Source organism: Botrytis byssoidea (genome assembly GCF_014898295.1).
Source record: "Botrytis byssoidea strain MUCL 94 chromosome Unknown BBYS_004, whole genome shotgun sequence".
Taxonomy (NCBI): domain Eukaryota; kingdom Fungi; phylum Ascomycota; class Leotiomycetes; order Helotiales; family Sclerotiniaceae; genus Botrytis; species Botrytis byssoidea.
This window is the reverse complement of record NW_024065845.1, coordinates 1,465,621-1,490,195: the sequence shown is the minus strand read 5'-3', so window position 1 is coordinate 1,490,195 and position 24,575 is coordinate 1,465,621. Positions and strand designations below refer to the sequence as shown.

Below are 24,575 nucleotides of genomic sequence, written 5' to 3'. Positions count from 1 at the left end.
TTTGTATTCAAAAGAGCTGTTGATATTTTGGTGGGATGTGCGGGGGATATTTATCGATACGGATCTTTTTAGTCAGGGATTTAAAACGCTTCAACACAAGGGCTCTTTGAGCTATTAAGTTTAACACTACCGGGTTTAGGTCCTTATGTACTTATGGCATCATTTACATGACATACAGGACAATCACAATCGAATCACATCAAAAGAAACATTCATTAATATGCTTGATCATCATTTTATCTCGTTAGGTACAGTAGTAGACCAATTCTCGCTATGCCTGAAAACTGAAAACGCCATTGCCTGGTATTTTACAAAAGAGGTGCGCGGGAAGGGGTCCAAATTCTGCTATGTGCGATGGCCTCGAAGAACTCATCAAATCATGCAGGAATAACCGTTAAGAAGTAAAAAGCATCAAGTAGGCGATTAAAAGAAATAAACACTGCAGGTGCCTGCAGTCAAAGAAAGCTCACGAGAAGATATCTCGAGAACCTCTGTGAAAAACTCCCATCCAGTCCGTCCCATGCGTTCGCCAATATGCATTCAATCTTCGTTCCAATATCCCTTCAACAAATAAAAAAGTCATAACCAGAATTCTAAGAGAATCTTAGTTGCGTGCTCTCTTCACTTCCTCGGTAGGTCTTGAAACAGATTCTCCATCCCGCTTTCTGGTTGCACGTTCGAAGTTGTTGTCACTTCCAGAAGACTTGGATGGGCTAGTAACGTGGGAGCGGCCACGGCGTGGGGGAGTTACTGGAGAATCGACAACATCATATCTCTTTGTAGCACGTGTAGCTCTCTTGATAGTGGGTGAAGATGATGGTCCAAATCTTGGTGCATCCGGAGTCATAAGACCTTGATTGTGGGATGGAGTGCGTAATTCAGCATCACTCTCTGTCGTGTCGGTGTCAAATTTCTCCTCGATATCGGTCAAAGCTTCCTCTTCGTCTTCGGTGGTGACTTGAACTTGTGGAATGACGGGAGCTCTGCGATTGTTGGTGAACAATTGACGTCTGCATGAACGTGTAACAGGTCCATTAAATTCGCCTGCAAAGCTTTGATCGAGAATCATAACTTCAGCACGACCTGCACCTCGGGTTGGACTGTGACTTGCGGAGGCGTTTGAATTTTTCTTAAAGATAAGTTTACCACGGCTGTAGTAGTAGTTAGTAAAAAAACAATCTTGGGTCGGGTGAAGATAATGCGACTTACAAATTAGAAACATGTCCATCCTCACGACCCATAAGCTGCTCCATAGTTTGATCCTCTTCTCCTGGAACGTGAATCAACTTGGGCTTGCGGCTTCTGCCTCTAGTGTTGTGTGGAGGGCTACTACCAAGGAAAGGGTTATCGGCATGGCTGTCGACCTCTGGAATGCGATCCTCAGAGTCGGTGAATATAGCAATTGGTTCATCTGCAGATGAACTTCCAAAGTCAAAATTATCGTATCTCTTGCGATTCTTCTTAGGTTTTGGCATCGCATCCGCAGAATTGTCGGCATGGATCGAGGTAAAAAGAGTACGTGAAACCGCATTAATTCCTTGCTTCAATTCCTCCGTTTGCTTGGGATGGCGTGGGGTTTTAGAAGGTGTTGGTAGCATACCGTCGCCGCGAACCATCGCACCAGCTCGTTGATGGTTGTCCATTTTTTGCTCTTTTTTCTTATCTTTGGGAGTAAGACCGAGAGCTGTAGCTGCGGATGTTGTGCTGCCGAGATTTATTGCGCCAGAAACTTGTCGGCCGGCAATTGTGGTAGACGATTTAGGTGCGCGTCGTTTAGTCGCAATTTGAGGGGATTTATTAGGCGGCGACGAGTGAATATGTTGAGGTGTACCAGAGAAGACAACTTTTCTAGCGACTCGAGGTGTTGATTGCGGAGTAGAAAGACTGTTGCGAATATTATGTTTAATAGATGGAGGTGGTGGAGTAACCGCGTTACGAATTGCCCTTGAGGCTACTCGACTTGATTTTCTGGGTGAATACGGTTCGTAATTATCGTCGTAACCGAATCGTGGTGTTGATGGAGTTTTGAGGGAACTGGAAGGTGGTGGTGTACTCGGTCTCATTGTAGCGGAAGCCATCTTCGCAAACAAAAAAAGAACCTTCAAGGTTGGTCGGTAAGGTAAACGTCGTTCAATCCAATGCTCAAAATCTACTCAAAACCCCGTTTTTGGAAGAGAGGATAGAATTGAAAGGTATCGAGAAGTGATTCTTAGTGAAAGGTGAAATGTATCTGCAGCTGATGGTATATGTATAGATTGTTTCAAAGCGACGATGTAAATAAACCAGCTGTTGGTACGGTAGTGGTTGTATTGCTTGTCTGTTGATCTGCTTGTTGATGTGGCACAGAAAATGTCTGTATTTTGTGAAATCACGACGATGACGCTGAAATGCTAAGCAAAGGAATCAAAATACTCTTGTATAAATGAGGATATTGCATAAATGAAGGAATTAGACAAGAATAAGGTCGAAGGGATGACAATATTGGTCTTGTTTACTGTCTTGACCAGAAAACCAGGAGGTTGAAAGAAGAATTCCCAGCCATGTTGATTTCCTTAGGCTTTCATTAGTGTCCCCAACGCTCGGACAATTTCTGTTAGATTGATGAATGACAGCGAATATTTGGACCAAATGGACGTGAATTTGTGAATTTACGTGACTTTACGCGTCAAAATATACTCTTTGGGGGTCTTTCGAAGGATTCTAGAAACATTCAAAGTCACACCCTTTCTTACTGACCCACTGATACCGACACTGACCCTGTCCTTGTCCTTGTCCTTACTTCTTGGTCCATGATGGCTACCCCAGATATTGGCAAGCTAGACCTTTCAGATTCAGATAATGAAGACCTTTTTGCATCCCCTTCCAAACTCTCAAAGGCTGATCTCAAGGCTCTAAGCAAGAGTTCAGAAGGCAATGCGCCGGCGCAAAGAAGTGGCGGGTCAAAATACGATGCTGAGACAGCAAGAGAAGCGGCTCTACAAAAGGAACTGGAAGGAGTTCGCAATATCAATGAACTCATAGAAGGAGTACTAGGCAGTCTTGATCTTGCAAAGGGAAATATGGATGTAAGGAGACTTTGTACGATAGGCATTGGATCATAGCTAAGAATTATTTCAGACAGTCTCACAAACGGTTACATCCGCTTCAATGCTACTTAATACATGGATTCGCATACTATCACAGACGGAACATAATCAAAGATTGATTTTGAATCCAAATTGGCGGGGCGCAAGTCAGGATGTTGCAGATATGGAGAACGAGCAGGTATTGAAAGCTCAAGCTGCTGAACGTCGGGCTGCGGAGGAAGAGCGAAGAAGAGAGGCTGCAAGGCAAAGAGCGGAGGATGAAGAACGGCAAAGACAAGCTGGCACAACATCTCGTGGGACCCGAGGAGGAAGAGGCAGAGCTAGAGGAGGAGTATTAAGACCTGGAAGTATTAGCTCGTCAGGGTATGGTCGTGGAAGCTCGACCGGCTCAAGCACAGGTACTGGCACAAGCAGAGGTGGATCAGGTATTGGACGAGGTATTCCACGAGGCAGAGCACGAGGAGTACGATGAATCATTCAAATCATTCGCTACAAAATTCTACATGATGGTGTCTCAGATGTGCCAACCTGGATCGACCATTACCCCAGGCCATACCTCGAACCTGCCACAACGCCAGATGTCTTGCAGTAATAAGTACAATCATTTCTTTTTAAAGAAATCGCTCATCTTTTTCATACCACTAGTGTTGACCTTCTTTAGGTTCTTGACACCTCTGCTCTCACCAGCCTTTTTCCTCTTATCCTCCTCGTCTTGTTTGCGCTTCTTTTCTGCGCGCGTTTCTATCTCTTCGTCATCACCTACAGTTGCTCGCTTCCTGGAATAATCTCCCATAGATCTTGCCGCCAAAGAATCTTGCCGCAATTTCGTTAGATATGCGAGATGGCTATCCAAGGAGGTGAAGTCGATAGGTGATGCTGATGATTTCAAAGAATTCTTCAATATGTCACTGAGGTGAGGAGCTATGTAATTCGAGCAAATAAAAGAGAATGCCGTACGTATGCGCAGCAGATCCGCAACACCCTCGGGTGCATCGATCGATGGTATGCTTATTTTCTCATCTTTAGAGGCATCAGCCAAATCGCCCGATATTGATGTTGCTGCTGTTGAAGCTTCAGAAAGTGAACTCGCTACAGTATCTGTGGTTGACTCTGTAATCTGTGTAGTTTGTGACTCGATTTGTGGAGTCGAAGTTCCTGAATTGGCCGATATTCTCGCTTCCTCGTTCAATCCTTCCTGAGTAGATTCCTCTCCACGGTTGATACTCAGCACTGGTACGTCCAGTGCTTTTCTAACGAGTTTCTCCTCCATACTAGCAGGCAGACCGTACTCAACCATTTTCTTGGCCTTTTTTAAAAGTTCCTTGGATAGCTTTTCCTCGTTTATTCTGAACATTGTTTCGTCCCCAGCGTCCACTGTATCGCACACTGCCGTCATTCTTTTTTCTAGCGTGGATCGTAACGGGCCAGCTCTTAGGAAAGACCCCAAATGTGGTGATGCAGATATTAATTTGTCGAAATAATCATCGCCAGCCAGGAATAACTTTTTGGGTGGATCCGAAACTTTGGTTGTGGGAACAGGTGCAAGAGCTGGAAGAATAATGAATAGAGAGTCGATTGGCGTAGCAATGAATAGATCTGCCCCTTTCGTGACATAACCTTTGGCTTTGAACGAAGGGTCTTCTCTATCATCCGTTTCATCTTTGGGTATTTCTTCCTCTAATGGTGCCGTCGACTCATCTTCCGGTACAAGTAACCAGCTTTTAGGTGTGGTTTTTGGTGCAGCTATTCGAGTAAATTCATTGAAACCTTTACTGGGGCATACAAGATACCGACTATCCTTTGCATATCTAAGATTTTCGAGTGTGATAATCCGAGCCTCTGTAGTGATATCCTTTGGTAGTATGAAAACCCTCGGGGGGTTGACATCGTCTGGCTGCAATTTGACTTTTGGATCGGCGACTTTCGAAGGTTCTGTTTCCACTGCTGCAGCTTTGGTGGCTGGTCTCCCTCTAGTTTTAACCACCATATCCTAAATAATAGTATGTATAATTATTGTAGAACTGTTCAGTGAGTCGCAAGTAAACCACTATGTTGTGTATTTGAGTTTTGGGTGAATATATATCTAGCTATCTTGGAATCTCCAGCTATGAGACTCAACCACTTTAAAAGAAGTCGCGTCTTGTCGCGTTACATTAGAGCGCGTCGGCTTAGTCATGCATAGCAACCAATAAAGCCAATTGCTTTAAATTGAAGTCCAAGGCTGGGAGCGCCTATTGGCTTGCACTATATCTTGAAATCCGGGGTTTTGCGCTTTTGCTTCAATTCAAACATCTGGATTTGGAAATAGAGCGATAGAGCGAACGATAACCCAAAGTTAAAGCTCACACTACTTCAATTCCTATCTGAATGAGCTGAAAATCTTACCTGCCCATGGACAAGCTTCCTCGCAAACGAATGACAATCACATCATAAATTCAAATGGTATTCCTGCCTTTACCATTTGATAACCCACAATCTTATATTATCTCCGATCCGGCTGCAGATTCACTGCGTTCTCCAAGCACAAGCAACATCAAATTTCCATTTCGTTGATTATTGTACAGTGTATGCGATCCGACTTCTACAACTTTCTACGGTGCGGAATTTTATAGATGGACGTTTAACAAGACGCAATACAAGTCAACAGTTACCCCGAATTTGCAGTATATATGACAAACAACAATCCTTCGCGAGAATTGATATCACGATATCGAATTGATTTAAACCGCTTCTTAGCTGCATATTCTGTTACTTGCACATTATTATTGTGCTCATTATGTTCCAAGGTATGTGCGCTGTCATTCCCGTATAAAATTTATGACTGAGTATATAAAAGGCGGTGCTGAAGAGGCTCAATGGCCACCAAGATCTCCCCGAGAAGCACTATTAAGTACCCCCGGCGGTCGTGATCGATTACGACGATACGCAACAGGATTTTCTCCTACTGCTTCCCCTTCGGAACGACGACCCATTGTCTCGCAAACGCCACAAGCTATAGGCAAAGACCGGATGAAAGCCGATATGTATATGGAGGAGATGGGGGGCGACGACGAAGACGATGAAGAAACTTTACAGTTGAAACTACAGGAAATCCAAGCGCGACTTCGATTAAAGCAGTTGCAGAAGAAGAACAAGCAGAGTTCGGATTCAGAGGGCGAGAAGATCGAGATGAACGAGCAACTTGAGAGTCACAGGCCCACATCGCGTCTTTTGAGAGCAAACTCTGCAGCGACAAATAGAGCGTCTTCGAGATTGGCAGGATTGGGAGCGGCAGGGTTAAGAGAGAGACCGTCGCAACGCCCAAAATCACGTACCGAGATCAATGTTCCAGCATCACCACCGCGCCGTGTTCAGCCTGCTGAACTTCCACAATCTCCTGGAAGGGTTCTACTTGGTATTGATAAAGGATTGAAAGGAGTAGACATTTCGCTCAAGAGAGCACCGGGCCTAAGGAAGAATCTAGAGTCAGATTTTAACAATGCGAAGCGAACCGGGCCATTCCTACAACGAAGTCAGTCACAAACTGGAAATCGCATACCTGCATCGCAAAGTTTTAATCAGGTGGAGAGACCGAAATCTTTTAGCGAAAGAATGGCTGCAGCCAGGATTACGGATACTGAGCGACAGGAAAGGGCAGCACGAATCAAGAAAACTCGCAGCACAGCATTCGATATAGATCAGAAGCAGATGGAGTCATTCAAATCCAATGCAATCGAATTACCTAGCCATCCTGCTCCCGCCAAAGAATTCAGTCGAGATGAGGTCTTGAATTCTCTCAACAATTCGAACGGGGAATTAAGACGGCATAAAACTACTTCGAATTTACGTTCAATTCCAACTAACAGCAACGAAACAACCGCCAGGCCCCAGGTCCAAGGTCCACAAGGCTCTTTTGATAGCTCGAGACGTCCCGAAATTAAAAATAGCCATGAAATATACGCTGGCCTGAGAAGAGGCTCACAGGACTCTCAAAACTCCTTTGATGCCTCGAAACGTTTAGCTTTCAGAAACGGCAATGGTTCGCAGAGCTCTCAAAGTTCATTTGATACTTATCGTTCAGCGTTGAGGAACGGCACTGAAGCAAAGTTCTTGAACAGGCCAGACTCACGTGATAGAAGACCCGACTCACAAGACAAAAATGTAACCGCGCGAAGTGCTTTCGATAATTTGAATCGAACGCGTTCGAATAGCAATCTTAACAAAGCGTCATCAGACACTTCCGATGGTGAAACTTCGCAGTTTGAACCATATTCTACCTCCCATCTCTCCAAGCGAATCATTCCCCATCAAGTACTCACTCGAACCCTTCAGGGAAAGAAAACTTTTCTTATACCCGATTTACTTAGGACTGTGAAAGCCCCAGACTTTGCCGGTCCCGAGATCGAAGAAGATGTTGTTGTGTTCGCAACCATCGCAGCAAAATCTGCACCACGAGCGCACCAGGACCAAGCCAAGAATGGCGGCAAATTTATGGTCCTTACCCTTACCGATCTCAAATGGGAAATCGAACTTTTTCTCTTCAGAACTGCCTTTGAAAAGTTCTGGAAGCTCACACCAGGAACTGTTATTGCCCTCCTTAACCCCGGATTCATGCCTCCAGCTCGAGGGAAAACTGACACAGGTAAATTCAGCCTTACGCTTAGCTCAAGTGACGATACAATACTTGAAATTGGCACAAATAGAGATTTAGGATATTGCAAGAGCGTCAAAAGAGACGGTAAAACTTGTGATACCTGGGTCAATACACGACACACCGAATTCTGCGACTATCACGTAAATCTTTCTCTCACCAAGACACATGCAAACCGCATGGAAGTCAACACTATGAGCTTCGGCCCAAAACGTAATCTTGGCGGAGGTGGAACGGAACAAAAATACAACTCTCGAGATATGGCGGGCTACAAGCAACGCCGAGAAGAACTCAAGAGGGGTGAAAAGACGAAATATGACAGAGAAAGCCATAGTCAAATTTACATTGGCAAAAGAAGCGCCGTAAGCTTATTAGACGATGTTGATTTTGACCCAGATGCTTTTCACAGAGGAAGCACCAAGGAAGACCGAATGACAAAACAACTTCTAGCTCTAGAGAAAGAAAGGGAGCTCGGTAGGAAATTAGGAATGATGGGTGGAGGACTCGGTGCTGACTACATGAAGAGACGTAATCCGGCACAACTTAACCCACAAGATACTAGAAGCAGCGAAAGAGAACTGTCTCCGCCAGATGCTAGGAAGCTTGGCCTCATTGGTACCAAGCCTTCTGTTCGATTGAGCCCGATCAACAAGCGTAAGCGAGTCAATACAATTGGCGGAGTTAAGAAGAAGACTCGCTTCGTAACTGCAAAGGGGATTAGAGAGGCGGGAAGAGAAAGTTTGGGAGGTCCAGAACTGGATATCGAATTGGACTAGGAGTTTTTGTAATTTTTCAACGGCTGTATGTATATGAACGTCGGGCATTCAATTGTCGTTTTTTAGTGATTGATTCGGGAATACTACTTTGGCGCATTTTGGGCATACTTTATTCGAGTACTAGCATATTATATCCAGGGAGGGAAGGAGTGAAGGAGTATCATCAGTATCATTATTGGCAATGGACTGGACTTGGACTTGGACTTGGGACTCGGGTTGGGAAGGGCTGAATGAATGATGAATCAACGAACACGTTTCGCAACTGTATATAAATACTAAGAAGTACAATGACAAGTCGTCTCAAAAGTTTCACTTCCATTTTTTTTCGCTATTTGGCGGTGATTATAATTTGCGGCTGAGTTTTGCATCGATGTACTCCACTATGTCAGTTTTGGTGAAATGATATTGAGTATAGTGTTGCTGGCGGATACTCGTGCTCGACATGTTTCATGATCCCTTGAACCTCCGGCGAAGGGTTTGTATTTATCTAGACACGATTATTCTTTCTCTTTGAGATTATTTACTAGAATAGTGTCTAAGGTGGGTTTAATATTACTTTCGAGGACATTAAATTATCCTGTTATGATTTAGTATCGAACTAGGTAAACGCAGGTAGTCAAAGCTCTTATTTCCACCTCCTACACGGCCTCAACATAACGGACTCAAATAACCTATATGAGTACGTACTAAAAGGTGGCCAGTAATACAAGAAGTCTACATTCCATCTCTCCACAACCATTTTTCAAACTCTTCAATATTCAGTCCCTTTGGTACTTCCTTCTTTCCAGTCTGCCACTTACTTGTTAGCGCGAAAATTTCAGATTGGGACGGCTTCTTTATCAATCTTCTCATATCCTGAACATCCGGGCTATCCTCTCCTTCACACAGAATTCTTTCACTATAAGCCCTCTCCATAAAACAGTTCGCTCGCGCTTGATCACTTTGCGCAATGCTAATATTGAAAGCATCCCAGTAGATGTCAGAGATCAACATGTTTGCCCTATCCTTATTTTTCTCTTTGAGTATCTTGACAGAGGTGTGGCAGTCTATTAGGCTTTCTTCAGGGTGCTCAAAAAATCGCTCCTCCTTATGCACTTGATGTCTAAGAAACTCAAGATCGGTACGTTGTGTATCACTCACTTGAGTCTCGGCTGGCAAGAGACTGCAAAGACGACACGCACAATCAAATGCGTACGCTCTCTTAAGATGTGCACGTCGTACATCGGAGGTTCCTCCCTTACCAGGGCGGTACGCAATGGTTATCTCTTCTCCAGCTTTGATGGGGCACACTGCGTGAATATTTCTGCACTCTGTCTTGGGGTTCCAGTAGGTATGTGTATTGGGAAGACAGTCGTGATTGATGAGGCATATTGTAGGAAATATATCAACAACTGTAGAACCAGTACCGCGACCTATACCATTCGCTACCAGAATACCGGAACACGGTTGTCCCTTACAAATGTTGTTTTGAAGTGAAAAGAATTGCTGTTGCTCTGATTTTGGAAGCTTCTTAACTTTCTGGGAAATGTTACTTTCGAGATATGCTGCTGAAGCTGAGATAGTCCTGATTTCCAAAAGGGGTTTCTCTGAAAGTATTCATTTTCCTTTTTCGATATTGAAGCGTGCTATTAGGCCTTTCCCCTTTCCTGGCACCTGTTCGATACTGAACAATTTTGAGTCCTTTCCGGTCTTTGAATGTCTACTGGATACACTTGAATCATCAATGACAGCCGAAGCATCTGGTTCACCCGGCTAAATATCATTAGAAAATACAACTGATGGCAAGCAGACCAAGACTGATGTACCTGCTCAAAATAATCCGTGAATCATAAATATCGACCCATCTATAAAACCCTTCCTGCCCAAGTTCCTCCTCCCAAGTATGAGCCCGAGAGCCAAAATGTTCCTCTGCAATCTTAGTTATCGTATCAAGATAGCCCTCGACCCCAGGGGCATGACGAACAGAAATACTCGAATAGAATCGCAGAAGCCTATGGCCCTCAGGTGGAAGAACAAGATCCCGGTCTACCTTGACAATGATACAGTTCTGTCTTGCTTCTACCAAATCATCATTTTGGTAGTGTTCTTTGACGGCTTGGATGAAGCACTCCCAGCTCTTCTGGTCTTCTGTCCTTTCGGACAGGCGTGGAACCATGTCAAAACCAGTGTAAAGACCCATAGCTAAAACCATGCTGCAGTTAGATTCTACAGCAGGTATTTTATATCAATTCGTCACCGAGGAAAATCTTTCATGATGTGATGTCTGCTACTTAGCCAGTCTTTAGATTGTGTTGTGTAACTTATTAGCATCCAGCCAATGAGCCCCGCTAAAATTTACGTGCCGTCGGCTGGCCGCATGGAAGAAAGGGGCTATCCAAGGTTCAGAACCGGATTGCGAAAAATTAATGTGTCTAATGATCAAATCTCAAATACTAATCATCCAATGAGCGTATGTGTTGCGTTTGCATGTTTGGTTGGGATTCGACGAATAGGTTGGAAAAGAAGTAGATGACTTTGTAACGATTTTTGGAATTATGATTGCTTTTGTGCTTACCACAATGAATTCCGCTTGTGGAACTCAGACCAAGATGATTTGTTAACTATGCAGCTTTTTATTTTCAGATCTTCGATAGTGAATTTGAGCTCTTTGCCGCATGTTTTAGATTGTCTTAAAAGGACGCCAAGTCATCGATGATCGCCGTCTTACTCGCTGTGAATGGACGATATAATAACAATATCTGTGGGTGTTAAAAACTGCTTCCGTTTATGGTGGGATTAGTGCTAAGTAGGTTGACTTCAATGGTATGCAGCGGCCAGAAGTAAATTCACTTGTCACTAAAAGTTGAGCAGGACAATGTACATAATCGACCTCGGGAGTGCTTGCAAACAACAGAACCAAGAGGAATGATTAGATCAGCCAACTATTATTAAACATTATTAAACAGGAGAATAATCAGAATTAAACATTAAACATCAAAGATCCCGCTCCTCTAAAAGTGTGGCCTAATTTGTAATGAACACCAAACTCCCCCTCCCCAAACCCAAACCCAAACCCAAACCAAACTCCAAAATCACAACATCACTCTAAGCTTCACCAATTATCTCCCACTCTTCTACAGTAGCCCCTGCCTCATCTCCAAAAACTCCGCAAGTTGTGCCTATACATCCAGCAATCTGAAGCACAGCTGTATCTCCCATATACACAATTTTATCATCAGGTAGTGTGTAAGTCGTTTTGTGACCTTCTTCGAGTTTTACATCATCCCCAGAATTTTCCTCCCCATCGCCTTTTGAAGAATCATCTGAAGACATAGCATCTGCCAGCGCATCAATATCTCTCACTGCGATAACATTTGCCATATCTGGAGCATCAAGATCAGGAAGAGGAAGGAGAAATTCTTCTCCTTCTGAAGCATTGGTGGAGTTGAAAATTGTAACAAAAGCGCTGGTAGGAATTCGTTGTCCCCATACCACATTAATTGTCTTTATTCTTTCGCCTGCCACAGAGGTTGTATCGATAGAGATAGAAGACCCGCTAGTATTCTCGGGCTGCCAACTCGTTCCTACGTCCCCGTCATTGACACTCTCTGGCCATCGATTGAGCTCGGTGGAATCGGATCCGATGATGGGAAGACATTGAATTAGATTATTGGACGTGGTGAGATCTTGCCAATACATGTCATTTTCTAATGTGAGTGTCTGATTGAGAGATAGCAAGGACTGGAACGGTGGATGGCGAGATGCAGGGAGATTTTGAACAATAGGAACTGAAGTAGTGTTCTGGGGGTTGGAGGAAGAAGGCGAGACTCCAGTGAATGTGATGTTCGTGTGAGTGTTATTCATGCTAGCACTGAATATATATCCTGCCCAATTGAACTCATTAAGCTTGAGATATTGTTTGGGTGGAGGAAGAGTTGGTTGGATAGTGAGAATGTCTTGCGAAGAATCTAGACCTAGATATCCATAGAAAGCGATTTGCATCGTGCCGCCATGACCGGTCAAAAATGGAAAAGCGGGTGGGTATCCTCCGTTTGCATTAGTGTCATCGTTGGCTTGTTCACTCATTAAGAACCATGGTGCACGAAGATTGGAGAATACACCCATCTTATTGTAAGTAGAGGCTGAGCAGCCAGAACGTCCGTATCTTAGTGTAGCAATGGTATTAATGGCAAATGTCATGGCTGGACCATGGAGCGATTGCTTTTGTGTGTAATATTGAAGGTCGGCCTGTTTCCTTTCGAGAGTATAGTTTATAGGCTTGGATGACTCTGGAAGAGAAAGAGGGTGGAGCATCAAAGTTACATCAGCTTGCTTGACGGTAATATTGGAGGCCATGTCTTCGTATTCCAGAGTAATGCCAGAGGAAGAAACGGGGATAGTAATGTTCTCGGCTATGTCGAGCCAAGTGGGTGGAATGGTTTCATTATATTCCTTCTTAATTGAAATGATGGAGTTCATGATTTGGAAAAAAGATGCTTGAGTGAAGGCACCATTTTTGACGTGGTTAGTCCATTCATCAGGATCAGTCATGTTCCAGATGTTCCATTTTCCCTGGTCATCCTTCTGCAATACTCCCTCAATAGTATGCCCTACACTCTCGACTACTGGCCATAATTCTTCTCTAAAGTATTCCTCATTGCGAGTGATTCTTCTATAATCCAAGATCATCTTTGCAACGTCGGTATTGATATGATACTCATAATCTAACGTGGGACCCGTTCCAGTTGCATTGCCATATCTGCCTGAAGTCCAAGAATACAAGATTGAATCATTATCGAACTTGTACTTTTCCTGTACATAATCTTCTTGAGCGTTGGCCTTGGCCTGAGAATACATCTTGACACGGTATTTGATCATTTGAAGTGCATAATCAGGATCAGTCAGAGCTATACCGGGGAACATCCAAATATCCATATCCCAAAAAGTCATACCAGCGTATGGATCAGCAGTAATTCCTCCAACACCAATGCCGTTGTCGTTCAGATCATTCCCATCTTCTTGAAGGAGTGTTTGAAGGATCATGTATCGACTAACAGCAGCATTTATTTGATCGACCTCTGCCGTAGTATCGTTCTCTGGTAGACGACCGGTGGTAGGGTTCCTATAATCAACAATTTTGCTTTGCATACGCTGGTTCCAGATTGCAGTATGCTCAGTATAAAGCACATCCCAACCATCCCTTGTTGCATTAACAGATGCTTGAGCTGCTGTCGTTTGTGCGTTGGGGAATTTGTCTGTAGAAGCAATTCCAACGAATTTTTGAAAGGTGATTGGATGTCCAGATTGTAGCTCGAGATTCCATTCTTGTCCAACAGTCATAGAATTATTGTTAGGAGATACGATAGACCTTGGCGAGACGGAGCTCAAGCTGCTGTTTGAAAGCTTTGCTGTAGAGTACGTCCATGCCGAAACATCTGGAAGACCATTTGGGTGATTCGAAACATATATAGACGAAGAATCATCATGGCCCTTTAGTCCCAGAAATGACCTAACAGCACTTCTACCATCCAAGATATCGGTTATAGTGATATTTTCTGTTTTGTTATTCAATGGTGTGACAGTAAGCTGAACAGCCGCGACGTTGACTCTGGCAGCACTAATAAACGCCATATATTCAATCCCAAAGCTTGAACTACCATTCAAATTTGGAGTCCATGTGTAGCTCCAACTTGCAATGGCATTCATCAAATTCAGCGAACTGCTAAAATTATTAATAGTAGCCAAATCCACAGTAGAATTGAGTACCTGATCACCAGCGGTGACAGATATATCAGTGAAGTGAGGTATACCAGAGATAACACTCTCATCACCTCGATCGAGAAGTTCAGGATAATTCGTTTCTGTCGTGTTGTGTTGTCTGTCGAAAAATCCAATAATACCTGCAAAACTCTGACGAGGATTGAATTCCGGCCATGGTTCCGTTGGCTGCTTTCCATCTCGATGTGTTTGATTGAAGTCTCTTTCAAAGAATGGGCCGAGTGAGGCCTCAGCAAGGCCAATGTATCTATGGCAATAGAATTAGCATACGTCATGGTGTATAATACTAGTACTACGTTGATGATGAAAAATTTCAGGCTGAACAATAGTTCGGGGTATCGGACTGGACGAAGCCACAGTAATTCAATGCGGGAGATAACGTCGACAATTCAACAATTTAAATGTTCTAATTAAATCTAAAATATAGATCCTATCATTTTTTCGAACCAATTTCCAGACTATTGTAATTTGAAAGTCCTGAAGGAACTGATGATTAGAAGAACATACCCATTTGATAAGTGCTTCCTTGCCAGAAAATTTCCGGGTATTAAAACATTAGTAGTGAGCGTAAGATTCTCATCATCCCAAGAACTCAAATGATTCTCTGCGAGCACTCCGAAATCCTGCAATGGGGGCATTGTTCCATCTGGAATAGTCTTCGTTTTGAATTGGGAAGCGGGATTGACCTCGTCGCCATAGTCGGCACCGAGAGCGATTGCTGGAAGAAGTGAAACTACTGCCAAGGGTAGCAGCAAGGACACACCTGTAATCATGTTGAGGTGGTTGATTGATCTGAGTATTACCATTAGCTATGGGTCCTAATTGTATACATAGCAAGAACTATAGCATACCCCGAGGCTTTTTTTGAGAAGAGAGGGGATAAGAAAAATTGCAAGAGAATTTTGTAGAACCAATTAAAGCGCGAGAAGGATGTGATAAATATTTCTAGGTAATCGTATTTTGGTCTCTGATCTCTGGAGCCGGGGCGAAGACGGTATTTATATAAACTGGTAAAATACATGACGTGCCTACACAACTACAAAAAGTTAAGCTTCGAAGACGACTAGTTCACCCTAAGTATTACTTAAACTAACCAGCTCACACCAAGCCATCGATCCTGTCTAGTCAATAAATCTCCACACCTGTCAAGAGTTTCCCCAGGCAAAACCCCGCTAGTTCATGGGCTCATTCTTACCTAACGTCATGGTCATCCTGTCATTGATTGCCATGCCCAGAATTCAAGAAACTTAGCACCATTTTCAGATCACTGATATACTTTAAACATCACAAACTTAGCTTCCAAAATATAACATGCCATTATATTAATTTCCTCAAAACAGTCTCATTCGAACCTGGGGAGTAAAATCTGGTAGTCGTACTCTTGGCATTGAAAAGCTTAAAAGGGGCTAAACTAGCGAGCTATCCAAAACCTCGCTAAAACTTGAAAGTCAAAAACTTAGGTCAGCATTATCAACATTAGTCTTACTCAAAAATTCTCTGATAGTAACCAATAGATCACCGGCTGGTAGTAATACGACTCGAAAATTGAATTACACTGGCTCCGTAATTCCTTGTCTCTAAGCAATTCGATATCTCCAAAGAGTACGATATTGTCGCTAAGAAAGTCGTAAGATAAGAAAATCATTTCGAGTTGGAAGAACATAGCTAGCTAAATATAGATAAGAACAAGCTTTGCAATAGTACTTTCTTAATTTCAATTTCTATATCCACAAGCTTCAAAGCTGATAGGACAGATCGCGTAGAAAATACTAAATAACCAAATGCAGTGGCTAAGTAGGACTTCAACAGCTTACAATTAGTACATGAACTCTCTAGATTTCAAGCATAAGGACCAGACTAATATTAACCAAGTCACTGACTAGGAAGATCTCAAGAATTTTGTTTTTCGATAGATCGATATGGTGAAGGCAGAATAGAACTACGATTTTACCTTGGAACCCATCAGCCTACGAATATCCAATCACTTACACTTGTCGCTACTTCTGTCTCACAACTTACTGATAGGCTAGCCTTCAAGTTACCCTATGACTACAGAAAGCTCTACATACGGCTCATTATTGCGAGAGCCCGTGAAGTTAATCGATATACATAATTCTCACACTTCCAAGAAGAAATATCAATCCGCACCCGCCACTTCATCTCCGACAATGAATCGACAACGAACCACCTCGTAGATATCTTCAAAGTCAAGTCCCAGAGAACATCCACCGCTCCAATACTATTGATACCTATCTCAGACACCACATCCACCAAGAAACCACAACTGCTTATCCCATCCGGCGACCGTACCCAACGCGCATTCTAAGGTAACCAACCAACCAACCAATACTTCCAACCTTCCTGCACTTTCCCATCTACGGCCCACTTGGCGCCACATCCCATACCCTAGCGTTAAAACCATATCCTTTTGTTGCATATCTAACGTCTGTGGCAATTTTGACGGCATGATAACCAACCAATCTATTTCCAATCTATCTAGAATCATAGAATAATGTAAGATCATAAATTAGTGCGTTTACTTACCCAGCACAACTCACCAATCGCCCATCGCCAATCACCGTTTATTACTCCATTCTCCAAACTTTATATAAACCCAAGTAACCTAAGCGACCAAGAATACATCGACATGTCGATCTCGACTCACCCATTTCATTTCAAATCATCATTCCCCATGAATTACCTAAAAAGAACTCATATTTTCTCGGACATCTAATCCTCATTTCCTACCGTATAAAAGAAAGTGGACACTTCATTCATTCCGCTTCCCCAAATCGCTTATCCCTAATTTTGTTTATCCTCAAATCCATACCAATCTCATGAAGTAGAGTATACACATAATAGTGAACACCCTTGCTCAACAATCCGAAGGTCTGCATGTATATATACATTACCCCATTCAAGCAGCCCAAACACTATCTATACCCTACAACCAGCCCTTCCACCCTCTTCCCCCCCAAAAACAACCCAGCAAATCCAACCCTCCACGCCTCATCTACACATCCCAACCCAGCAAATCCAAATCCAAAACGGCATAACCTAAACCCTCCCTCCCTCCACCCAAACTCCCACACCAAATTCTTCAAAACCAGCTCTTCAACATACCCCACATCTACTAAATTTCCATAGCTACTTATATCATATATCAACCATATACACATCCTATACTACAACGACCCAAAGCACCTACTTCCCTACCTACTACTACTATCCACCCGATAACACGTCAAAAGGAAAAATAGAAAAAAGCAAAAAAGCAAGAAATAAGTTATTCCAGAGAAAAATAGCTACCCTATACCTACCTACACACCCCATACCCCCCATTAGTCATCAACCCCCCAACACACAACACACATCCCACATCCCACTCCAATCCATCTCCCAGCGCCCTCCCTCCCAACCTTCTTTTACAAGAACAGAACTTCCTTCCTCCTCATTTTCACCTCGCCCGACTTCCTAATCGTCATACAAAAAATAGTATAAAGTTTCCTCCTTTCCATACATCTCCCGAGCCACACCAAGAGTTAGCTACCCACTTGAAAATCGGCCAAAGTTTCGTGCCATGATTGGAACAATGTCATCACTATTATGTTCGCAAGAGCCTTACAAGTTTTGTCTTCACAACATATAGTAATTCAGGATTTCAAACTAAGAAACGATCACAAAATCAGCAGACAACAACACAAGTTAAAGTAGTAGAGTACTAGATTTTTATTTCTCAATAGTATTCTCGCTGCATGTCATGACTTATAGCTCGCCGATAACCCAACTACCTAGCACACTACGTATACCATGCACCCCATATCCTCTCTATCTACACCATCTTAATTCTCAGCCACAGTTTCAGCTTCAGCTTGCGCTTCAGTTTCTGTTATGCTCTCCCCAACATCATCCTTGACAGGAGGTAAATCACTCAATTTCTCCGGTACAACATCATTGGTATGAGCATCAGCGATAACTTCTTCCTTTTTGGTCTCCTCTCTTTGTTCCGATTGGATATCCTTTTCAGCCGAAGAAGGAGAAGCACTCTTCTCAGCACCAGTTGCGATTTCCGTAGAATCATGGAGACTTTCTCCAGCAATGTTTGTTGCAAGAGTTGGAGTTGAAGATTCAGTTGCTTTTGTAGCGGATATAGCGACTTCCTCTGGTTTAGAATCTGTCTTGGATTCTACGTGCAAGACCTCGTCGGAATCAATGTACCACAATGTGGAGGGTACTGAGCTTGCTAAATTGATAGCAGAAGATTCTTGAGAGGCCGCTGACACAGGGGCAGGATTTTTAGCAGGTGCTCTGCGGGCAGGACCTCTGGCTCTACCCTTCCTCGCATCTGATAGAGGAACCTTTTCCTTCTCCTCAACCTTCTCCTCTGGCTTAGGCTCCTCCTTCTTTGGAGCTTGTGGTCCGAGTTTTAAGCGTGAATTAAGATCTGCGAGGAAACCACCCTGCAGAGCAGCAATCTTGCCACCAACCGGTCTTGAAGGGACAGGTGGCTTTGCCTTTACAGTGGCAGGAGCGCCATTATCAGAGCCTATCGATTTAGCGGAAGAATTCGAAAGGACTGTTGTTAATGGAATGTTCTCGCACGATTCACGTGTAGAAGGCTTCGCTGGACGAGCTGGAATTTGTGGTTTGGACTTTAATGGCAGAGGAGGAGCCGCTTCATCTTGCTTCGACTTTTGTGCGGGGCGATCAGGAATGACTGGCTGGGCTTTATCAGGCGAATTTGATCTAACGGGTCGAGCAGGGATACTTGGTTTAGTCATTGCGATACCAGTCGTAGCGCGACCTTCGTCTTGCGCAAGGCCAAAGCCGGCTGCTGCCTTCTCTTGATGAAACACGACAGCACCAGTGGTGGGTCTTTCATCCAATGGACTCATAATAGGATCTACCTCTGGGGTCTGGGGCGTTGAAACAGTTGTCTGTAATTGAAGACTATCTGGAGTATCTTCCCAGACATCTCTACTTGGGAAGCGCTGCTGAAGATTTTTGGGTCGGGTTTCGGCAGCAAGGTGTGGTTTATGAGACCACACTTTCTTTTGAGGGTGCAAGAAACTATCTGTGCTTGCATTCTCTCTCTCGGCCAATTCCTCCTGTCGTCGGGCAAATGCTTGCTCCGGAGTCTCCTTTGATCGTTTGTGAGCATCTTCATTATCTTCATCCGGATCTGGAAGTTGGGGTGTGGACACTGTTGCAGTGTATTGCAAGCTGTTGGGCGTGTCTTCCCACACGTCTTGACTTGGGAATTTACGTTTTTGGACCTCCGGGCGTTTCAGACGATCAGCCGCAGTTTCAGGCTTTTCCTCGGCCCCTAATTTTTCATCCTCTGGGAATAGAGGCTCATATTCATGTACCTCTTCCAATGGAACCGACTCAGTTGCTCGCACTGCTGGTGTATGGATACTTCCAGGTCGACTAGTCTGTTTGCTTCCGGGAGTGCTGTTATATCCTAGATCATCATAGATATTTCTGCGCTCAAATGATGGAGAGACAGCAGGTTGTAGCTCGTATCCAAAATTCTCTTTTGAAACTTCATCAGAAGCAAGAATGGGAGCGCTGTATCCATGCTCTTCACGAAGCTCATCGTCATCTCCACCAGCCGCTGAATATGGTCTTGATTCATTCGCCGGATCGATTATTCTACTAGAACGACGACTAGGGGCATCTACGTGAATGGTATCTTCAGGATCCGCTTCACTCTCGTAGGCACGTTCAGACTTATCATCAAGACTTTTTGACAAGGCACCCTCAAACTCGGCTTTCTTCGAACCGTCAAGAGGAAAGCTTTCTTTTTTCAAAGGCGACTCAACATGCGTTTGAGATGCATTAGAATGCGCAACGTTGTATCCAGTGGATTGTTGTCCACTAGATTGTGGGCGAGGGGAGGACATGCGAGACGCATATTCCTCAGAAGCTTGAAATCCTACTTGCTCACTAGGAGTACTCATCACTGCTGGAGATGTGCCTATTCATGATTAGAATCATATGGGGATAGCACATTCGTAAACCTTACCAAGACCAGCACCTCTGCTAGCAGTGTCTCTAACAATTCTGTTCAAGTCGTCACTGCTCATAGCCCATTCTGCTCTGCCTTCACCGAGAGGTCCGTGATAAGAAGCAGTTTCTTTCTTGTAAAGCTGTAAAATATGATTAGAATGTAACTTGCAAGAGCATGTATTATTCGATGAGATGATCACTTAAGTAATATAAAATACTTATGTAATCTTAATTTGTCCATACAACTAGACTCCATGCAATCAGACCGAATTCACTTGTTAACTTACCTCGGGGTGCTTTTCATAGTAAGCCTTTTCAAAGCGATCGTGTGGAATGATACCATGTCCGTGAAGACCATAACTTCCTGGTGGAATGTCTGCTCCACGGCCACTTATTTTACGCTCATGATGACGCTTTGATCCGTCGTTGTGGAAGCCAATACCAGGGGTGTAAGGAGTTGAGTATGGGGATGGAGATGGTGCTTGAACGTCCCCTGCATTTGGATACATTGGAACTTGTTGACCAATCTCAGGAATGCCATGCTCATCCTCATGACCGGTACTCGATGGGGGACGCTCGACGGCGGAAGCGTTGCTCGCAAAGCTCGATTTGTTCTTCAACGATCGAGAACTAGGATCTTTATCATATCCAGCTTTGCCTATGCCATATGCAGCAGCTTGACCAGAATCGGTACGAGTGACCGCAGATACCCTCTGCTTGGCACTGGACTCGGGATGAGAAGGCTTAGGAGCGTGAAGCTTCAAATCGTTTGCAACATTCCTTGTTTGAGTTGGCGATGAACTGAGATCCTCCGAGGCTCCAAAAACCTCCGCGTATTCATTACCCTCTTGGCCGATGGAAGGCAGGGCTACACTCGATGGACGGTGCGGGACCTCGAGCTCTGTTGTTGAGCTATTGGCACTGTTCATGGCGTACAAGGAGGACTTTCCATGGTTTTGTTGCATAGGCATATCATTGAGAGGAGATCGCGCGAAGCTCTCACGAGCAGGGGAGACGGAGCGATCGGCACGTCTATTGGCAGGTCTTGGGGGGATTTGTGGTATGTTGCTACCAAGAGAGGGAGCACCAGAAGAGGTGTTTCCCTGCTCCTGGGACTTATTAGGTCTGGGAGGTACTTGTGGGGTCGCCGTCGACATGTTTGTTAAATGTATAGAGGTTGTGAAAATCGATGGGAAATGTAACGGCCTAGATTCCTTGTTTATGTTAGGACTTGTTGTGTGCTATCCAAAAGAGTGATAGTCAACTGGATTAAAACGAGATATTAAATAAGCAATGTCAATTCATCAAGCGAATTGTAGATTGTGATACGCTCTGCAAGCAAATAAGTAGACTCTCCTTGCGGAGTATTGAGAGATCCAAGTGGCATGTTGTACAGCACAATCAGCTGTTGCCAATTGAAACTCGAACTCGTCGCCGTAGACTTAAAACTGAGATGAGACAGTAGCAGTAGACGTGACGGCTTCGACGCTTTTTGTACAATCTGCGAATAAACGACTCGATAGGGGTAGTTGACAATGGGGGAAACCTACCAAAGTGCTAATAATCGAAGACATTCAAAAGTTAAAGTTCAATCATCGAAGCTGATCTGTTTGAATTGAGGGGTGTCAAGTATCAAGATTTACAAGTCGACACGAAGTTGGTTTATTTGCGTTCTTTGATATTGTCCGGCTTGAACGCTAAGCAAGGATTCTGGGAGGATATGTTACCCCAAGCAATACGTCTAAGAAATCGTCATCGTTACTAGTGAGAGGATAAGGGATCAAGAAAAGTGTAATTTCTCTGATTGTAGGTTTTCAAAGCACACTTCACTTCAATATATTATTCATACGGACTTATTATACACACATATATGATTCTCTTCCAAAGTCTACATATGTATCCTTATCTCAAATACCTCGTTGTACTTTACTTTACCACTTCACCGATGCTTCAAACCAAAGTCCAGACACGGGAGTATATCATAGGTGGGGTTTTGGTGAGACACAAACACAACTCTATCCAGTCAGCCAGTATCTACTGATTTCAACACCCCACTAAGCCATAGCCAATCGTCAACTTTCCATTTGTATTCATATTGACAAACCGATTTAAATGGCGTATGGCTTGTATCTCATGATATGATTGGATGGGTGATGAAAATAATGGAAGAACTATTGTTCCGAAGAAGAGGGGTTACTACAAGCACGATACGACCGGCTCACCGGGGGCCTTGGAGCTTCTAATAAGCCACACACACACCCTTCATTTCGAACCTCCAGAAGTTCTATCCCCGTACCTTCACTTCATTATCTTTCTTACATTCCCATCTCCAAAACTCCCTTCTGAGCTCTCATATTCAGTTAACATCACATCACCCAAATGCCAGACATACGCATCACAAGCATATCAGCTCCATCTGACATAAGTCATTCAGATCCTCACAATAGCTCGTGATCTATACCTGATTATGACATCCCGTAATTATGACACAAAGCTTCAATCTTGTCACGTTGCTGCGGAAAACATACCCAGCATCTCGTAATACCGATTTTACATTCGCCCACAAGCTCAAGTCATGTCACTATACTAAACATTCAATAAAATTCCATAGAAAGGCTTCATGACTCATATTCCATTGAATTCCATACCTAATTATCTCCTGACTAACTCCCCACGAAGAAAAAAAAAAGCATATACGAACAGGATGCATTCCAGATACACTGAGATGCTTTGGTCTTGAAAATCAGAAATGGAAGGTATAAAAGTACACCCGCAAGAGGGGGGAATCTGAAGCCTCAAGAAACTCCCGGTTTTTCTGGGCTGAAAAAATCAAACATGAAAACAAACAGCCATACTCAATGCGCTGCCATAACCTTGACGCCTTGCACCAAACCCACATGCTCTCCCATTTTCTGTTTCGTAAATCAACCTCAGAGTTGCGCTTCACCCCCGTGTCCATCAACCAAGCCTCACCCTCCCGCTCAAACTTGAACCACTTGTTCCCATTCACTTCTTTTCTTTACCGATGTTCCGAGTTTATAGGATCATTTGCGCGACACCTTGACCACCAAGTGTTTTGCTTCCCACAAATCCTTGTCCCTTAAGACCAGCCAATGCGTAGAAACCAGCTGCAATGGTGAGAAGGGCAGCCGCAGCGATGAGACTTGATGCTGCAATGATGATGCTGAGCCATTGAACAATAGCCATTCCCATGTAGATAGCAGCGCGCATATAATTGGTTGTGAATCGGCGCATGAAGGTGTCGAAGGTCGAGGATGTGGGGCAAATTCGAAGAAGCAATGGAATCTCAATGAAGATGATGAGGAAAGAGCTCACACTAGAATGAAGTTGTTAGTTTTTACACATGGAGTAAATAGAGAGATTGAAACTCACAGGCATAGCGCGCTAAAGATGATAAGCAAGCTAATGTGGAAAAGGTTCGCAATCCCTAGGGCAAAGCATAGAAGTATGCATACAACTCCGGTCCTGTATCATTCTGTCAGACCTAATTCAAAATTTTGTTCCACAATCCTCAACAGTTCATCATTCAACTTCCAGCACATCCGAGGAAGAAGCGTATATGCTGCGTCAACATTTGACATGCATATTCGATAATGCTTCATGATATAATGGCTTGAGTGGGATTGATGGAGAGCTCGGAAGAGTCGCATGTTCTTACCATTGACCATAAATACCTAGAAGCGCGGTTAGTTAAAGTCATACAAGCTCTAGGAAAGGAATCCATACTGAAATTGCGCGTTGCGAACTCCTCTGCGATAGTCATGATTGCTTTATTCGAGGTTTGGTTGATGAATATTTGAATGGGTCGATGTATGGGTATGTATGGGTGAAGTTCAAGTTGATGTGGAGAGCCGTACAATAGTTCGTGAGTTCTTCAATGTTTGTTTTCGTTTCTTTGCGAACACATAAATCGTTTCAAGATACAATAGACTCGTAAGAGAATTTCGGAGTTAATTCGCTTGAGCTTTGATGGGGAACCGGTTTAAAGAGTTGTATGAGTCTCAAATTTGAAGATAAATTGATTCCTACGAGTTTACGGAGTACTTGTTTCGTGTTCTGTGAGTTCGAGAAGCTGTGTATGGCGCTAGTCCTTAAGAAGAAACACAAAGGCTGAAATGATTGAATGAGGCTGAGTCCCATTGAGATATTCTTTGGACAGGAAAATGAACAAAAGGAAAATGTGAACCTTTAATAGAGCTGCCTAAAGAAATGATTACGAAGATATGGCGAATTCATACACTATCTTCGAGGTTTTCTACCTCATCGCACTCAGGTAACATTGAAGCTCGTGCA

The 24,575-nt window shown here is 43.6% G+C and overlaps 8 protein-coding genes across 8 annotated transcripts; 2 read left to right on the top strand and 6 right to left on the bottom strand.

The window, feature by feature from the left end:
- Window positions 1-604: 604 nt before the first annotated feature.
- On the bottom strand, window positions 605-2,078 carry EAE97_002538 (uncharacterized protein; the record flags this gene model as incomplete). The annotated part of the gene is made up of 2 exons (XM_038873049.1): window positions 605-1,151; window positions 1,210-2,078. 2 exons carry the CDS (start codon window positions 2,076-2,078, stop codon window positions 605-607), a joined length of 1,416 nt encoding a protein of 471 aa, XP_038736255.1.
- Window positions 2,079-2,792: 714 nt separating this feature from the next.
- Window positions 2,793-3,558, top strand: EAE97_002537 (uncharacterized protein; the record flags this gene model as incomplete). Its single annotated transcript, XM_038873048.1, has 2 exons — window positions 2,793-3,065; window positions 3,118-3,558. The coding sequence occupies 2 exons, from the start codon at window positions 2,793-2,795 to the stop codon at window positions 3,556-3,558; spliced, it is 714 nt and encodes a 237-aa protein (XP_038736254.1).
- A 129-nt stretch (window positions 3,559-3,687) lies between these two features.
- Window positions 3,688-5,073, bottom strand: EAE97_002536 (uncharacterized protein; the record flags this gene model as incomplete). Its single annotated transcript, XM_038873047.1, has 1 exon — window positions 3,688-5,073. The coding sequence occupies one exon, from the start codon at window positions 5,071-5,073 to the stop codon at window positions 3,688-3,690; it is 1,386 nt and encodes a 461-aa protein (XP_038736253.1).
- Window positions 5,074-5,407: 334 nt separating this feature from the next.
- Window positions 5,408-8,780, top strand: EAE97_002535 (uncharacterized protein). The gene is made up of 2 exons (XM_038873046.1): window positions 5,408-5,872; window positions 5,923-8,780. Exons 1-2 carry the CDS (start codon window positions 5,863-5,865, stop codon window positions 8,490-8,492), a joined length of 2,580 nt encoding a protein of 859 aa, XP_038736252.1. The 5' UTR covers window positions 5,408-5,862; the 3' UTR covers window positions 8,493-8,780.
- A 426-nt stretch (window positions 8,781-9,206) lies between these two features.
- Window positions 9,207-10,683, bottom strand: EAE97_002534 (uncharacterized protein; the record flags this gene model as incomplete). The annotated part of the gene is made up of 2 exons (XM_038873045.1): window positions 9,207-10,056; window positions 10,298-10,683. The coding sequence occupies 2 exons, from the start codon at window positions 10,681-10,683 to the stop codon at window positions 9,207-9,209; spliced, it is 1,236 nt and encodes a 411-aa protein (XP_038736251.1).
- Window positions 10,684-11,576: 893 nt separating this feature from the next.
- On the bottom strand, window positions 11,577-15,055 carry EAE97_002533 (uncharacterized protein; the record flags this gene model as incomplete). The annotated part of the gene is made up of 2 exons (XM_038873044.1): window positions 11,577-14,496; window positions 14,757-15,055. The coding sequence occupies 2 exons, from the start codon at window positions 15,053-15,055 to the stop codon at window positions 11,577-11,579; spliced, it is 3,219 nt and encodes a 1,072-aa protein (XP_038736250.1).
- A 3,036-nt stretch (window positions 15,056-18,091) lies between these two features.
- Window positions 18,092-21,418, bottom strand: EAE97_002532 (uncharacterized protein; the record flags this gene model as incomplete). The annotated part of the gene is made up of 3 exons (XM_038873043.1): window positions 18,092-20,229; window positions 20,278-20,401; window positions 20,549-21,418. 3 exons carry the CDS (start codon window positions 21,416-21,418, stop codon window positions 18,092-18,094), a joined length of 3,132 nt encoding a protein of 1,043 aa, XP_038736249.1.
- A 1,879-nt stretch (window positions 21,419-23,297) lies between these two features.
- EAE97_002531 (uncharacterized protein) lies at window positions 23,298-24,045 on the bottom strand (the record flags this gene model as incomplete). Its single annotated transcript, XM_038873042.1, has 4 exons — window positions 23,298-23,598; window positions 23,655-23,747; window positions 23,941-23,956; window positions 24,009-24,045. 4 exons carry the CDS (start codon window positions 24,043-24,045, stop codon window positions 23,298-23,300), a joined length of 447 nt encoding a protein of 148 aa, XP_038736248.1.
- Window positions 24,046-24,575: the final 530 nt, after the last annotated feature.